Source organism: Tiliqua scincoides, chromosome 2, assembly GCF_035046505.1.
Source record: "Tiliqua scincoides isolate rTilSci1 chromosome 2, rTilSci1.hap2, whole genome shotgun sequence".
NCBI classification, from domain to species: Eukaryota; Metazoa; Chordata; class Lepidosauria; order Squamata; family Scincidae; genus Tiliqua; species Tiliqua scincoides.
In genome coordinates, this window is record NC_089822.1 from 95,206,796 (window position 1) to 95,223,028 (window position 16,233).

General features: G+C 42.7%; 1 protein-coding gene across 1 annotated transcript in view; it reads right to left on the reverse strand.

Annotated features, from left to right (window-relative positions):
• Nucleotides 1-6,216: 6,216 nt before the first annotated feature.
• Nucleotides 6,217-16,233, reverse strand: part of PIGG (phosphatidylinositol glycan anchor biosynthesis class G (EMM blood group)) — a 57,821-nt gene continuing 47,804 nt past the window's right edge. The window contains exon 13 of the mRNA XM_066614535.1: nt 6,217-8,155. Coding sequence (XP_066470632.1) covers nt 7,936-8,155 — 220 coding nt within the window. The 3' untranslated portion in view covers nt 6,217-7,935. The remainder of the gene's footprint in view (nt 8,156-16,233) is intronic.

The following is a 16,233-nucleotide window of genomic DNA, read 5'->3' on the forward strand; positions in this document are numbered from 1 at the left end:
GCATTCATTAAGTCTGTAAAACATGCCTTTTCAGAAAAGCTCAAGAGACCCTAATGATTCAGTCTCAATCTAACAATCACCATCAGTAAGGTGCTACTGAGCTGTTATTAGCAGACTAAAATTAACATGGAGGGGGGTGGGCTCCTGGGGTCCATCTTGACATTAGAAAGCCAGGGAAGAAGTCCTAAGGAGGAAGGGGCATCAGGCAGTCTGGGTTAGATTTCCTTTGCCTAACAGCAGGGGCACAGAAATACAAGCGCAACAGATGCCATTCAGTGCAGGTGCAAAAACACCATATGATCTTGAGATGAGGAATGATTTATGCTGTGGACTTCTGAATTTGTGTTTCAATGTAAACTTTCTGAGTGGTATATTTGTCATTTTAATGATGTTTTACACTTGCTTTTATTTTTGGTACTTTGTAAGCCGCCTTGGACACCCACTGATGTGGGGGAAAGGCGGGGTAGGAATATATTAAATAAATTAACCTGGCTGAAAGTCCTGCCTTCCCTCTTTCGTGCGTGTGTTGAAGCAAATTTCTCATCCTAACAACTGCGAGGATCAATCTGCCTCTTTGCTTTCTTGGCCCGCTTGGGTACACACATCTGCTGCTAGCAAGCAAAGGTGAAGCACACGTCGTCATTTACCACTTGCTCACACTCATTACTTAGCACCTGCAACATCACCAGGCAGTGATTTGCTTGTGTAAACAGTATCTTATTGTTCTGTCATCACAGGTAGAACTTTCCTATTACCCGATACCAACTCAAATACATCTTTCAACATACTGAACTCCTACTCTGTCTCCCCCTTCCTTTGGAAGTGGGTAAGGATGGGGAGATGGCCTTCTTAGGGGTGGCACCCTAGAATGTGTTGGAATGTCCTCCTTCAGTGAGGCTCACCTGCCTTTTCTATATTTTAGACTGCAGCTTTGTCTTATGCTGGTCTTGTTGGCTGGTCTCTCTCCTTGGGATTTCTTTTCAGTAATCAGGTGATCTTTGTTTTGCTTCATTGTGCTAAACTGTTGTCACCCATTGTGGGAGCCTCTGGGCTGCCGAGTAGTAATCATCACTCAGTTCATACAAGTCACCAGGTGGTAAAGAATCAGAGCTTTATCTTCTCATGCTTTGTCAAGTGCCATGGACACACAGGGCCCAGCCAGCATGCTATGCATTTACAAATGTAATGTTTCTCTTAGAGTGGTTGAATTCAAACAAGAGGGGGAAGGGGGTGACTGACCTAGAGGAATATGCGTTCTCAAGCTGCAGTGTAATTGTCCTTTACCTATCTACTCAGAAGTAAGTCCCATTATAGTCAATGGGTTTTACACCCAGGTCACTGTGCATAGGATTGCAGTGCAAGTCTCCTTCCAGATCAAACAGCAGCAAGCAGGATCAGCGGTTGTGGAATGTCAGACCCAGCCATAGCAGGCACTGTGTTAAAGCTATTTTACATTCTTTCATCGGTTGTGTCTATTGCGTTAACAAGAAGCATGTCAGGCAAGAAAAGTTTCCCCAACCAAGACTTCCTTGACCACTGAATTTGAAAAGGCAAATTAAATCTATCTGAATAGGGACAGAAGTTCAGGAACATGGATTTAAGCTGCCCATACAAAAATGCTCATCATTCTGACTCCTCCTACTTGCATTTCCAATACTCAAGTTCTGAGCCCTACAGAATTGTCATTGCCAAGTACAGTCCTGACAGATTCCTTTAAGCCCTGTTGATACTCTAGGTTCTTTGGGAAGGCTGCCCCCCCCCCCTCAACACCAAAAGTAACCCAGGCCTCAAGTTGTGCAAAGCCCATCAAAACTCCTTTCTTTTCCTTTTTATGGGACCAGCAGCTGAAGGGGATTGTAGTTTTTATTCTTTGCCATCATCCCAGGCTACAAAAACAAGGCATAGAGGGACCTCCAAGGAGAGTATTGAACTCCAAGGGTTCTTATTCCAAATCAAAACCACAGTAGCATCTGCAAGAGATCAGACATGACAACTCACTGAATTGCCTAGAAATATGGAACAGGCAGGCAAAAAGTCAAAATTAGTTCATTAAAAGTCCAAAAGAAATTAAACAAAACAGGGGGCTGAGTAGAAAAAATACAAGCAGGCTGATGGAAAATACCTAAGCTGGAAAACACAAATGTGATCAAATGGATACAGTAATCAGTACTGCCTAGCAGATGGAGCTAGAATGCTTCTCAAAAACAAAGCCCATAGGACCACCACCCCTCCAACTTTGCATTGTTAACCCAATGAGTTGGCAGCTTGGCTTGGAGGAAAAGAGCAAAAAAAGCAAAATGAGTTCCTTAAGGCATCTGGCTATCATCTCTATGGCTACCAGCTTACTTTGTGTCTCAGAAATCCTCAGTCTCTGCCCTTACTGGAGAGTAAGTGGGTGTCATTTGTGCCCCAGCATGGAAGTTTTCACAGCAGAAAAACATACTAGAATTTCTCTGTGCTTGAGCTTAGAGTAGCTTGGTTTGATTATGTCATCAGGTTACCTGACTGGAGAAATTGAACCCACCTGGCTTCTCCAACCCTCCCCTTTTACCTATCACATTTGCTGCCCAATTGGCAGGACAGGCCCATCCCATCTCTGGGCAGACTAGCTACTCTCCACAGGTAAGAATTTTTCCAAACTACATATACATGTGGCTGGTGGCCAACAGCATTTCAAAGGGCAAAAGCTACTATAGGAGGATGTTGCAGTCATTGCTAGCTGCTAAATTCACAGAGGAGCTTCTGGGGAGTTACCCAGAAGTTTTGTCCAAAAATGAAGAAAACTAGGCAGAGCAGGGTGAAATAGGGCATTCATCACAATCCTGAAGTCGAGCAGTCCAGGAAAACCTTTAAACAGATGATTCTGATGATTGTGTAAACTGGCCCTAAATCAACAGACCTTGGGTAAGTAGATCTTCCTATTGAAATTAACAGATTCAAAAGCAGCCATTCCCCTTCCTCTCATATAATTCTGATGGGGGCATATGCGTGTGTGCAAACCGATCATTTGATTCATAGGGTACTGGAAGGGTCGGTTGTGGTGAGAGAGACACAATATGGGGTTGTGTCAATTGATCGTTGTATCTGCTGAAAACGCAACATCTAATTAGTGAAGGAGAAAAACAACCAATCCCAACCACATTGCACCAACACTTTTAGGCAAAGGGTCAAAATGGATGCAACAGAAAAGTCAATCCCTATAATGGCCTTGGGATTCAAACACTACCTATTGTACTGTACATAGTGCTGTACTATGCCCTGATCATATTCATGGCATAGCTACTTGCCTGAATGACAAAAGCACAGGGTGGGAGAAAGATAGGGAGACATCTTTTCTTCAAAACACCTAGAGCCTGCATTACAAATACAGCTGCGAATGATAATCATGCCTATCTGCTTTTCTCGGCAAATTCAAAGGGGTAACTTTGTTGTTTCCTGCTCCCCAGAGAAAGTTCCTTGTTAGACGAAAAGCCTGACAGTTGCATTACAAACCTCCTGGGTAGCAGGCTGTCTTTGAACAGCAGCATAGCTCATGAGCACACAGCTAGTTAAACACTTCAATCACTGAAAGAGTTGCTTTTCTTACATTCTTCCCAAAACAAGATACCAAAACAGCAGAGCTGTACAGTGAATTGCTTTTTACTCTGGACTAACGAGGAAAGCAAAAGGAAAAGGTAGATCTAACTGTGGCTTGTGCTCCTTAATGATGGTCAAGGTTATGTCTGAATGCCTAAACCATGGCTAAGAATTGGCCATAAACCAGAACATGAAACCAATGTCTGAAATTGTTTTGCGAAGCAAGGTTTGCATTTGTACCCAATAAACTATGACGGAGGCAATTTCCCTGGCCCGCTAACCTCTCTGCTTGCCAAATGAAGTGAAATTAAAAATGCCTATTTGGCTATGTCTAGGCACTGGGTAACTCACTCTTTCTCTGTGGACCCTATTTTAGATCACTTTCCTGATGACTAAGGGCCCAATCCTATCCAATTTTCCAGTGCCGGTCCTGCTGTGCCAATGGGGTATGCACTGCTTCCTGTGTTCGGAAGGCAGTCTTGGAGGCCTCCTCAAGGTATGGGAACATTTGTTCCCTTACCTCGGGGCTGCATTGCTGCTGCAACAGTGCTGGAAAGTTGGATAGGATTGGGCCCTAAGTGCTTCTGAAAGTTCTGAGCAAGGTCTGGAGGTTGCTGGGTAGAAGTGTCTCTCCCTGAAAATGAAAAAAAATAAATAAATGCTTGTGCTGTTCAGTTGGCAGTATTTAAATATTCCTAATTTGCACAATCATACAGTACATGACCTAGCTGTCATATCTGTAATGCTTGACCTCAAAAAGTCTGAAACCTTTCTTAAAACTGTTCAATATTCAGTTTCAGAGAGATTATCAGAGAGTCTAACAGTTGCAGTATGTAAGATTTAATTTTTCTACCAGGACAAAGGCTAAGTTAGTGAAGACAAAGGAGATCCAAGCTCACGGCCCAATACTTAGATGCGGACTGCAGATCTGGAGGCGGGAGTGGGTAATCTAGGCACTGTCCTCAGGAGTCCACTATGTAGAGCAGTAAAATAGTTCAGAAAGAAAGGCTTACATCTGCCCCACCACTCCAGCAAGACCATCCTAATTCACAGGACCCTCTTGCTGCTTGGAAGGAGTGAAAATGTTTGGAGAGCTGATCTCTCACATGTTTGGTCCAGAAATATTTTTAATATTTTTTTAACGTTTTTGTAGTTTCTCTATGAAATCTGAACTGCTACACTGTTTTCCATGTAAGCATGGTTAGTGTTCCTCCATTAAGAAGAACATATCAAGTGATCATTTACTCTAGAGGAGAAACCCCAAGGAAGGGCACTTTAATGTGCTACAACAGACAGGAGATCCCTGTAAGTCTTTACCTGCCATGACTCTCCACGACTCATTGTCCCGGCCTTTCTCTACCAAAAGCCAGTAATCTGCTGTAGTCAAATCATTTCCAATGCAAACATGCAACAAAATTACCTTCCCTAAGAGACAACTGGTCATTGCATCTCTGCACAAGTCATTGCTATGGTCTTGCCTCCTTCCAATTAAAGGAGACACCCAGATCAGCAAATCACACTGAGGTGGGTGGGCTTTTCGGCTGGCAGGCAGTTGCATTTAGGAAACACTGTCCTAGAAATATGAGAGTTTTAAAAGTTTTTAAAAAACCACATTAACATGACTGTGGTTTGCCAGAACAGTGTTATTTGCTTTGCTGCTATTTACTGTTCCAGCAGCTTTCAATAATATGTAAATGATCAAATGCTTTCAGAATTGTGTCGTTTAGAACAATCAGATCTCCAGCTGCAAGTGCAGAGATGTTACAGAAAATCCATCGTTAGCCCCCTTTCTCTTTTTATGCCTTGTCTTTAAAATTCCTTTCCACGGAGATACAAAGGCCCTGGAAATCACAACTGCTCACAGCCTTCACCTTCCACAGCACAAGGAAAGCAAAAGATGTTCTGAAGAGGCATTTTGATCTGACGCAATTCTGCTGATAAGATTATAATCTCAAATTATACAGGGTTTGCTTGGACAGAATTGAGTGCACTCAAGTGTGCTAACTAGCCTGACTGACCAACCAAACACAACATGGAATATAGAGTGTGAACCATCTACATCAGTGGTCTTCACCATTGTCCCATGACCCCCCACAAAAACAAATAAAGTATGAGACTAGGGACTCACCCCCCTTCCAGGATCCGATCCACCACCCTCAATCACCCCACTTCCCCCTACCACTAGTATCTTCACAACAAGGTAGCAGCTTGAGCAGGGCTGGCCTTAGGAGCTGCAGGACAAGACAGCAAGAAGAGATTGTGCTGGATTATATCTAGAACTCAGTTTTGATAAGGCAGTACCATTATTGGATTAGATTCAAGCCCTCTCATGCACAGGTTTTGAAAGGTTGCCTCAGCCCCCCAAATGAGGCCTTTAGACCCACTGGGGTTCCAATTCACAGGTTGAAGAACATTGATCTACACCAAATTTGTGCCACATTTAGGGGAAGATGGGTGTTACCTGCCTACCTGTTTCCCCCCTACATCCCATTCTGAGGATTTATGGCAAGATTAGTACAGAAAATGTAGTATAGCTCTGTTTGAAAATTATGTTTTATATGCAGTAGACAGGATTGGGAGGGTGAGCAAAACTGACTGATGTCTGATTGATGTTTCCAATGATTTCACGATGTCTACACTCTTAGCAAGCAGCATCTCAACAGACCCATATAAGACCACTACCACAGAAGAGATCTCATTCTGGAAGGTTCCATAAACACCATAAATAAAATTCCCTTTTAAAAAATAGACTTTGTATTTCTTATTTTTATACAAAGCTTATCATCAGATGCAAGAGTACTGACATTCTTTGATAAATAGCTAATTTATATCATTACATAAGTAATGTGTACTGTTCCCATCCCTGCTAAGCTTCAGCTATCAAAAATAACGCAGCTACCTACAAAAAGGTTTCATAAATGTTCGTAAGGAATTTCATACACATTTACAGATGTGCCAGGAGCTTAAGCTTGTCAGAGCTCTTGCAGAATATTTAAAAAGTATATTCTTGGCTTTGATTTTTTTCTCCATTGCAAATAGTCGAATTACAAAGAACTGCTTAAGCTACATTCAGACAACCTATTCTGCATATACTACATTTTATATATACATTCAATTCACATCCTGTTACACTGTGAGCCATCAAGGTTCAGAATACGTCAAGGAAACAGAAGGCAGGCAATTGGTTTCAGGACGGTTTCCATTTCATCCAGTGCCTCCTTCAATCCTGCCACTGGAAAGTGAGAGCTCGTTCTCCCTGATGTCCACTCTAGATTTGCGATGCAATGCCTCCTTCCTTCTTGAATCCAGATCCTGGTTTATGGAAACACAATGTTGCACGATGTTGCTTTCAGGTGGACATTCTGGGAAACAGATGCTGACTAGGGCAAGATAACCACCCATGATATTGGCACACCCATGTATTAATATTAATCAAACACATTATAAGATCTACCTCTCTCTCTCTCTCTGTCTCTGAGGTTTTATATTAGATGCTATCTGCTGAACTGGCAAATTGCTTTGTTATGTGGGGGGGGGGGGTGTAAATCAAATCAGCATAATAGTCCTAAACGCAGGGAACAACCAAAGTAGTCCATATCCAACTTCATTGTTTTTTGCCTAATACACAAGAATCATCCACCAACTTTCTGCAGAACATAAGGGAGACTATTAACATTTAAGAAAGGATGAGAAGGAACATCAAAATAAAATGTCAACATACAAGCCTGCTGGCAGAGGAGACAAACCCCACCCTCCTAATATCTATTAAAGCTTGGTATGTTTTTACCTGACGCAGAGCAATCGCTTCAATATGAAGTGTGCTCGGCTGCACTTAAGAACGAAGTCAGCTGCAATATCTCCTCCTCCCAGTGCCAATTTCTAGCTTACTTTAACTACCGTTAAGGGGTCAGCAGCATAGATGTTAAGCACAAGACAAGCCAGGTCCCAAATTAACCAGAGTTTGCTAACCAGCTTCACATCCCAACTGGTAGAATTTTGGTCAATTCTGATTAAGAATTTTGATTGAACAGAGAACCTGATTAGCCTTCATTACAGTTCAGCACCTTAACTGTGGTTAAGGCGGGCCATGAAACTTGGCCCTGGAAGAATGAGTGTATGATCTTGCAATCTATTCTTTGTTTTTTAATTGCAGTTTGCAATCATTCTCAGTATTATTGCATACCAGCCCTTCAGGGTGGACTCCCTGCAACTATTTGATATACAAAACAGGTTTGCTAAAAAATAGACTGATCTTTAAAGTTTACTATGTAGCCTAAAGGCAAAGTATCCCTATTCCAGTAGAAATCCAGTCAATTGCTGGAAATTATGCACATGTTCTCCCAACAGTCTCTTTCAGCCTCAGACTCTGCTTGAGTGGTTCTGATCCATGGCTGTGAAGAACATGCATACAGCAGCCGTGATGAAGACGTGCACACCCTCGTAGAGAAGTTTTGGTGAAAAGACACTCCAGATAAATAGGTGGTACCGCAGACCAGTGACCAAGACGATGTACACAGCAACTGGAATAGAACGTAGCAGCACGTAACAGAAACAGCCATGGCCCATTGCCGCAGGATTCCTGTTAATGGGGGGGAAAAAAGGTACAATTGAACATGTGCTTTAATGCCCTGTTCTATAATATTTTTCACATCTGTTTAAAAGTGCTCGTTTCAGTATTTAAAAGCCTAAGAAAAACGCAAGACAAGAAACACAAAAGCCATTTCCAGTGTTCCATCATCATCCTCTTGCATGACCAAGAATGTCTGGCCTGGTAAGTGCTACCCAAGAGACAGTATGTAGGTTATTTATATTAAGGTTATGATCCTATGCAAATCTGCTCAACACACTTTTGTTGGTGTAAACATAGAGAGCTAGCCCATGCATCTCTTATATTAACTGGGATATTTTTAAATTCCATTTTTCAATTTCTATGCCTTTGTTTTAAAACTATTGCAACCTACTCAAGAGACCAGCATCAAATGAGCTACATCAGTGATTCCCATCTTTTGAGTGCTGTGACCCACAAAGTGGATTGTAGCGGCCAGGTAGTGCCCCAGAATGCCTTGCAGGCTCCAGGTAGCAACCCAGAATGCCTCACGGTTTCTGGGTAGTGTCCCAGGATACTTTGCGGCACCACAGCTGGCACAGGCCCACAACTTTATTTTTATTGGCCATGGCTTCTGGATAGCACAACAGTAGGCCTTTCGTGTGATCTGCCAAAGACCTTCTTCTGGCACGGCAGTCCTTTTAACAACCAATTCTTGCAACTTGAACCAGTTAGATCTTTAAACTGAGTATAAGGTATTTCAAAGTAGAAAAAATGGCAGAAGAAGGAAAACACTGCAATTTTAAAAATATGTAACAGTGATACTTGTAGGTGTTGTGTCTATAGCATGCGGACAGAGAGTCATGACAGTTTCTTACATTTTAAATATTTGTCATGGGTCAATAGTAAGTCCAAGCTGCCCTGTCTAATGCTCTGAGTGAGGCATCCCAGAATCCAGTGTGCAGGGGTAACTTAGACAATGTTTATCACAACGGAGAGAGAGAGAGAGACCATGCACATGTGCACATCCACATATAGATACACTACTCTTCTGTGATTCATGTAACGCACAGGTGCTCCAGGCATGCCAAAACACACAGAACAACATGACATGTTTCCACAGAACAGCATGACAGTCTCAGATATGATCTTTCAGCCCATACACAACTAAGGCTGCAATCCTATGCATGCTTTCCTGGGAGTCAGCCCCACTGAACTCAATGGGACTTACTTGTGAGTAGACACGTTTAGGATTGGGCTATAACTATGGTACCCTCCAGCTTCTGTTCGATCAAGGCAAGGCCAGACTTAAAGGCCCTAGTAGTAGAGATACAGTTAACATGTCTCTCAGCTGCAGGCATAAACAGTAATCCCAAATTATAACTTAAAAACAGTACCACCGAGTGAACTAGAACTCTTCCATCTGCCAGTAGGATGAGAAGCAGTGCCTCATATGGTGCTTTCCATGTGTCTCATCTGGTGCTTTTCATATGCCTGGACCACTCTCCAAGCATGTATACTTGGGAAGTGGCAATGGCCAGTCCGAAGGCGGCAATGATGCAGAAGCTGCCTCTGGGACTGCCTCCAACTTCTCAAAGATTGTCATTAGGTAGAAGCTACCTGCCATGTTCTTCGGTTGCTGGGGTCAGGGCGAAGATACTTTTCCTGATCAAGTTGGTGGAGAAGCCATCATATCATGGCAGAAAGACTGACTGAGGACCCTTTCCCCTGGCTTAGGAAGTTGGCCATCACTGGCTTGGAGGACTTCAATGGAACCGAGTGTACTAAATACAACAGAATTCTCACCTGGACTTCAGAAAAAGCAACCAATTTGCCATTCAACATACATTCAATTTGCCACTCAACATACAAAAACTATAATTTAATGTCCTAGGCTCAGCACAATAGTTCCTAATTTGCATTGAGGACTAGCCATGCAGCACTACACATTCAGTGGGCTACTGAACTCTTTAAAAGCCAAGAGTTATCATAACTGGTACTGCAAAAGCCATTTACTCTCCAAGAGAATGAGCCAGAGGACCAGCAGGCTTCTCTTGCTCAAGCTTTGAAATGGAAAGATAATAAAGTTTCATTCCATGAGAATTGTCAGGGAAACTTCATACAACATTAATTGGATGAGGTGTTCAGCAGGATACTCAATGTCAAAAAGAGATTGTACTATTTTGTACACTGTCATCCCTCTTCACAAACAGCCCTTTAAATTTTGTAGACATAAAAATCCAGAGTTTAACTGCCAAGGGTGATGACCAATCCTACATCATTAATAAAGACTGAATGGTCAAGATCATAGTGACCTAGATTTGGCAGAAATCCTTTTCTATTTAGCATGAGCCAGTTGGCTCTGTTAGCCATTGATCCTTTGCCAACATGCGATGCAAGGGTTGAGATAATATAGGCCATTTTTCCATTTGTTCAACAATAATCCTGGTTATCAAATGGGCTCAAGATTATAGTTTTAAAAGGAATAACTGACTTCATATCCTTGAAAACACACACAAAACTACACAAAACTATGTTTCGTCACTTGCCTGCAGCCACATGGGAGGGGCAGAGTAGAATGTGTTATACTTAAGACATCTGCCAACAAGCATGGACGCATCAGAACGTAGGTGGGCATGAGAAATCACTCAAGAAAAACAAGATTTACAAAATGAGCTTATGAATAAGGGGAGACAACATCAATGGAGGCACGGTGGCTGAGTGGTTAGAGACTGTCAGCTAAAAGGTTGGCAGCCCAGGAGTTTGAAAACCCAGTGCTGTGGAACAGGGTGAGCTCCTGTCACTTGCTTCAGCTCCTGCCAGCCTAGCAGTTTGAAAGCATGTAAATTAAAGTAGATGAATAGGTACCACTTTGGTAGGAAGGTAACTGTGTTCGGTGTGCTTCAGCATTTAGTCATGCCGGCCACGGAAGATGTCTTAGACCAGGGGTGCTCACACTTTTTTGGCTGGAGAGCTACTTTGAAACCCAGCAAGGCCCAGAGATCCACCAGAGTTTTTTTACAATGTTCGCGCCATCATAACATATAACATTTATGTGTACAATGTATGTTGGTGTACCTTGCATAACCGCATGAGCCAATATTGCACAACACAACATAATTAACTATAAACATTTTTTGTAATTACTTGAGTTTACTTTGATGACTTGCACTGAAGTGAATCAGCCAAGGACGCATAGTCCGGACAGTAGCTGCTGACAGCCAGCCTCAAGCACATTTCCAAATGTTCATCAGTCATGGTGGAACTTAATGATCTTCATGTAGGAAAAGGCTGACTCACATAAATAAGTGGAGCCCTTCCTGCCTCAGGTGCTCTTATATCCCTGAGGGCCCTATTGCCTTCAAGTGGCTGCAGCTGTGCAGCACACTCTGCTGGATGCCCAGGCCTTACCCTTAAAGGGGCCACTGCTGACACCACATCTACCTCCTCACCAGATCTTCCTTGATTCCAATACAAGTTGGGGGCGGGGAGCAGATTTCTATACAGACCAGTGCAAAAACAGGGGAAAGGTGTGGGGGAGAGAAGATCTCTACATAGACATCACAGCAAGACCAGTGCAAAACCCCTTGCACACAGAACCAACAGATGGAAGTTGGGGGGGGGGCAGATCTCCATACATACCAGTGCAAAAACAGGGGAAAGGTAAGTCAGCCCCAGTAGAGTCAATGGGGCTCACTCCCAGGGATGCGTGGATGGGAGAAAAGCCTGCCAGCGGCTCCTCTCCCAGGGAGGAGCCTGCCAGGTGCTCACTCCCTGGGCTCCCTCCCTAGGCTCCCTGGACTCACTCCCTAGGCTCCCTGGACTCACTCCCTAGGCTCGCTCCCTGGGCTCACAAGCCTGCCAAGGGGCTCACTCCTAGGGATGCGTGGACGGGAGAGAAGCCTGCGATCGACTCATTTTGCCTGGAGATCAACTGGTAGCTCGCGATCGACATAATGAGCACCCCTGTCTTAGACAATGCTGGCTCCCTCAGCTTGGAGACGGAGATGAGCGCTGCCCCCTAGAGTCGGGCACAACTGTGCAGTGGAAACCTTGACCTTTACATTGATTCACCAAGTTGCTTTGTGCAGCTTAAACTAACCAAAATATTTTTGCTACTTGGGACAATTATTCCTGAATTAAAAACTGGAGTGACACTTCACTGTTAATGTATTTTCCCCCTTGATCATCTCCCAATTAATAGGCAAACATCACAACTGTTGGCTTGGCCCTTACAGCTGGGGCGGGGGACGAAGGACAGATGCAGAAGAGGTGGTGATATTTGATGTGATAACTGAAAGGAGACCTCTTGGATATTGTGCTCCGTACAGTGACGAACTAAACTCAGCCAAAACTCTAGAGTCCCTGTGAGCAGCATTCGCATAATGATGGAAAAAGATCTTGCGATTCTAGAGCTGCTGCTGTGGGGCTCCAACAACACAGCCGCTGCATCCTGGGAGCATATATTTATGCAGGCTTTGCTGTCGGAGCCAGAATTGCGCACTGCATAAAAACCAGCTTATTAAGTTTAATAAAGGAGTGGGAAACGGGGGGGGGGAATGCGCGGCAGGTTTTGTAATGCAAAACAGCACTTACACATACACAGAGGCAATCTCTCAGATGCACAGTAGGTGCTGTCGAGATGAAATGCCAGAGCACTGGGTCCCCCAAATGATGCACTACTGAACATGCCAGCCATTGGATTTAATGGGAAGAATGTCAGCTGTGGAAAGATTGTTCCAAGCCTAAAAATAGATTTTTTTATACAGTGCAGTAAAGACTTTGAGTTGACCTAAAGTGAAAAAGAGCCTTTGTAACCTGCAGTATAGCTCAAGGCCAGATTCTATTCCCTTCCTCACAGAAGCAGGTTGGTTAAGTGGTTCAATTTGGTTCTTTCCAACGTATGAGACAGTACAGTATAGCAGATATGCCACTTAACTGGAACTTAGGACGTTCTCTGTTCAATTCTCACCTCCACCTCAAACTCATTCAGCCTCAGTCCCATTTTACCACAACATAGAAGTAACAATGACCCCTAACGTATAGAAAAATCAAAGTGATTTTAAGCCTTTAAGAACAAACCCAAAAGTAGCAAACAGTTGGCTTTGGAGTCATACATAGCTCTTCACCAGACAGATGGAAGGCAAAACAGCAAGGGGAGAAGAAAGCATGTTGTAGCTGCCCCAACAGATTCTTTACAAATTTGAATCAGTTTCTGAAAGGTCAAGATAGTTTCAGCACACACAGGGCTGCTTAGTCTTAGACCAGGGGTGCGCACACTTTTTTGGCTCGAGAGCTACTCCGAAACCCAGCAAGGCCCGGAGATCTACCAGGGTTTTTTTTACAATGTTCGCGCCATCATAACATATAACATTTATGTGTACAATGTATGTTGGTGTACCTTGAGCCCCACTGAGTATAACAGGACTTACTCCTGAGTAGACATGCCTAGGATTAGGCTGTGAGGCTGCAATCCTAGCCACACTTACCTGAGAGTAAGCCCCATTGAGTACAATGGGCCTTACTCCCGGCGTTTCCTCCCAGAGGCACCTGAAAGGGGGGGGTCGGCACTCCGCGATCTACTCATTTTGCTTCGCGATCTACCGCTAGATCGCGATCCACCTATTGAGCACCCCTGCCTTAGACAAAGAAAGCAAGACGTGAAACCGTCCCCTGCCATTTCTGGAAATATGAGGTCTGCAAGTTAACTCAGTCCAGTCCACAGTGCTACTTGAAGCTCACAGGCTCCATCCAAGACTGAGATCAAGAGGGGAAAAAAACCCAGAGCAACACAGCAGATTTACATTCTTAAAGCAGCAGATACATTTAGGATGTTGCACTAGCTTGAAAACAAATTGGAACAAGCTATGGTTTACCTAGCACAGGAAGGCATTTCACCCCTCCTAAGTACAAGCCTATTGCCTCACAGCAAGAGATATACCTGTGTTAAAAAGACCCTCACACTAAGGGGAATGTTCAACGGGAAGCGCTCTGCCCACCTGAAAGTACCACATATATGTTACTTGTTACTCAGTCCAAAATGCAAGACAGATAGAATCTGCCCTTTATAGTTTAAGGAGCTCCCACCCCAAAAAACAATCACATGGCCAGCCTTAGGAGCTGCAGGATCAAACTGGAAACCATTTTTGCAGTGTCCCAGGTTCACAGTCAAGGTGTATAGAATCTTAGGGTTATAAATAAAAATTATAGACTTTATATCTCTATGGAAGATATAAACAAACACTAGTGACTAGGAAGGATAAGAGGGAAACAACTTTGGAATTAGAACAGAGATGGCAAGCCAACCTTATGCAAGAAGTAGTTATATCATCGGTATGAGCTTAAAAGAGAACACCACCGGTTAAGCTATCTGATATTTAAACAACAATCAAACTGAAAAAGATGAACAAAGCTATTCTAAATATATGTTGGAGATGTGTAATGTAAATTACCTATACTTGGACACATGCTGGTGTACGAATATGGGATCATTAGACCAAAGTAGAGGATAACTCAGACCAAAGTTAATTAGATAATTAGTTAGATAATTATACCAAAGCTAATAGCCAAAGTTAGATAATTAGACCAAAGCTGCTGGATAACTCTCCAGATTTGTTACCCTGCCCCCAGGCATCTTCCTAGTGGCTATTTAAACTGGATTTGGTATGAAAAACAATAAGAAATGGTTATTTATGTGCCTCTCCCTGTAAGAACTGGAATCCTTCGACGGCAGAAATCTATAGAGGGGCACTGACTAGACAATGGATTAAGAATAAATGAATAAAGGAAGCTGGACTACTTTACATAAGTTGGAACCTTTTGGGGAGCTTTTTGGGAAAATGGGGAAAACATCTACAATATTAAATTGAACTATGTTGAGAACATAATCAATATTTGCAAGATGAGTGAACAGGAGTCCAGGTAGGCATTTGGCATTTTGATATGGTGTAATTAAATCTTTTTCTTTTGGGGGGGGCTGTATTTTTGTGATGGTGTTCCTCTCTGTGGAAAACGTTTGTAATATGAACCATATATATATTTAAAATATATTTAAGGAGTTAAGAAAAAACACACAAATTTAAAATTAAATTCAAAAGTAGTCCAATTCAAGATATATACAAACACTGCTTAATAAGGAGTTGACACTGGACAACTTAATAATTCAAATTAAGATTCCATAAAGGACTACAGTTTCCAACTGCTTTATTAATATCAACTTGTATTACTAAATAGCAGCTATCCAAGTAGCTGCATTTTTTTAAACCACAAAATTGTGAGGACCTCTCCCCCTCCTTTTTATCTCAAACACTCTGGGACTTGAAGAACGTAATGAAAGAACAAATTTACTTGCATGTAGTATTGTGTGCCTTTGGAGAGATATGATAGAACCTGGCTGTGTAGTCTTTCGCGCATGATTTTGGTATACTGCTCAGGGTTGTACTTGCCTTTTTTTTTGCCAATGTAGTGCACTGCCAACTCATTAAGACCAATGTAGTATCACTCTTTGATTCCTTCTTTCTGCAGTTGGAGCTGAGTCAATTTCCCCTCATTTTATATTTACACAATCAGTTTTTCTTATCAGTGTGGAATTCTTTATATTGGTCTGTGCCAAATTCATGTTTCAAGGGGGAAAAAAGCTTAAGACACTGTTTCTCAAACTATGGGTTGGTACCCACTAGGTGGGTTGTGAGCCAATTTCAGGTGGGTCCCCATTCATTTAATGTGTATTTTATTTTTAATACATTAGACTTTATGCTACCATGGTATGTGACAGAACCTGGGGAAATTATTATTATTATTATTATTATTAACAGTATTTATATACCACTTTTCAGCTAAAAGTTCACAAAGCGGTTTACAGAGAAAAATCAAATAACTAATGGCTCCCTGTCCCAAAAGGGTTCACAATCTAAAAAGATGCAACACTAGCAGACAGCCACTAGAAAAAACACTGCTGGGGTGAGGTGGGCCAGTTACTCTCCCCCTGCTAAAAAGAGGAGCACCCACTTGAAAAAGTGCCTCTTACCCAGTTAGCAGGGGAAATGTGACAGATCTTTACTTTTAACAGGCTACTATGAATAAGCTTTTAACATTGATAGTCAGTGGGGCTT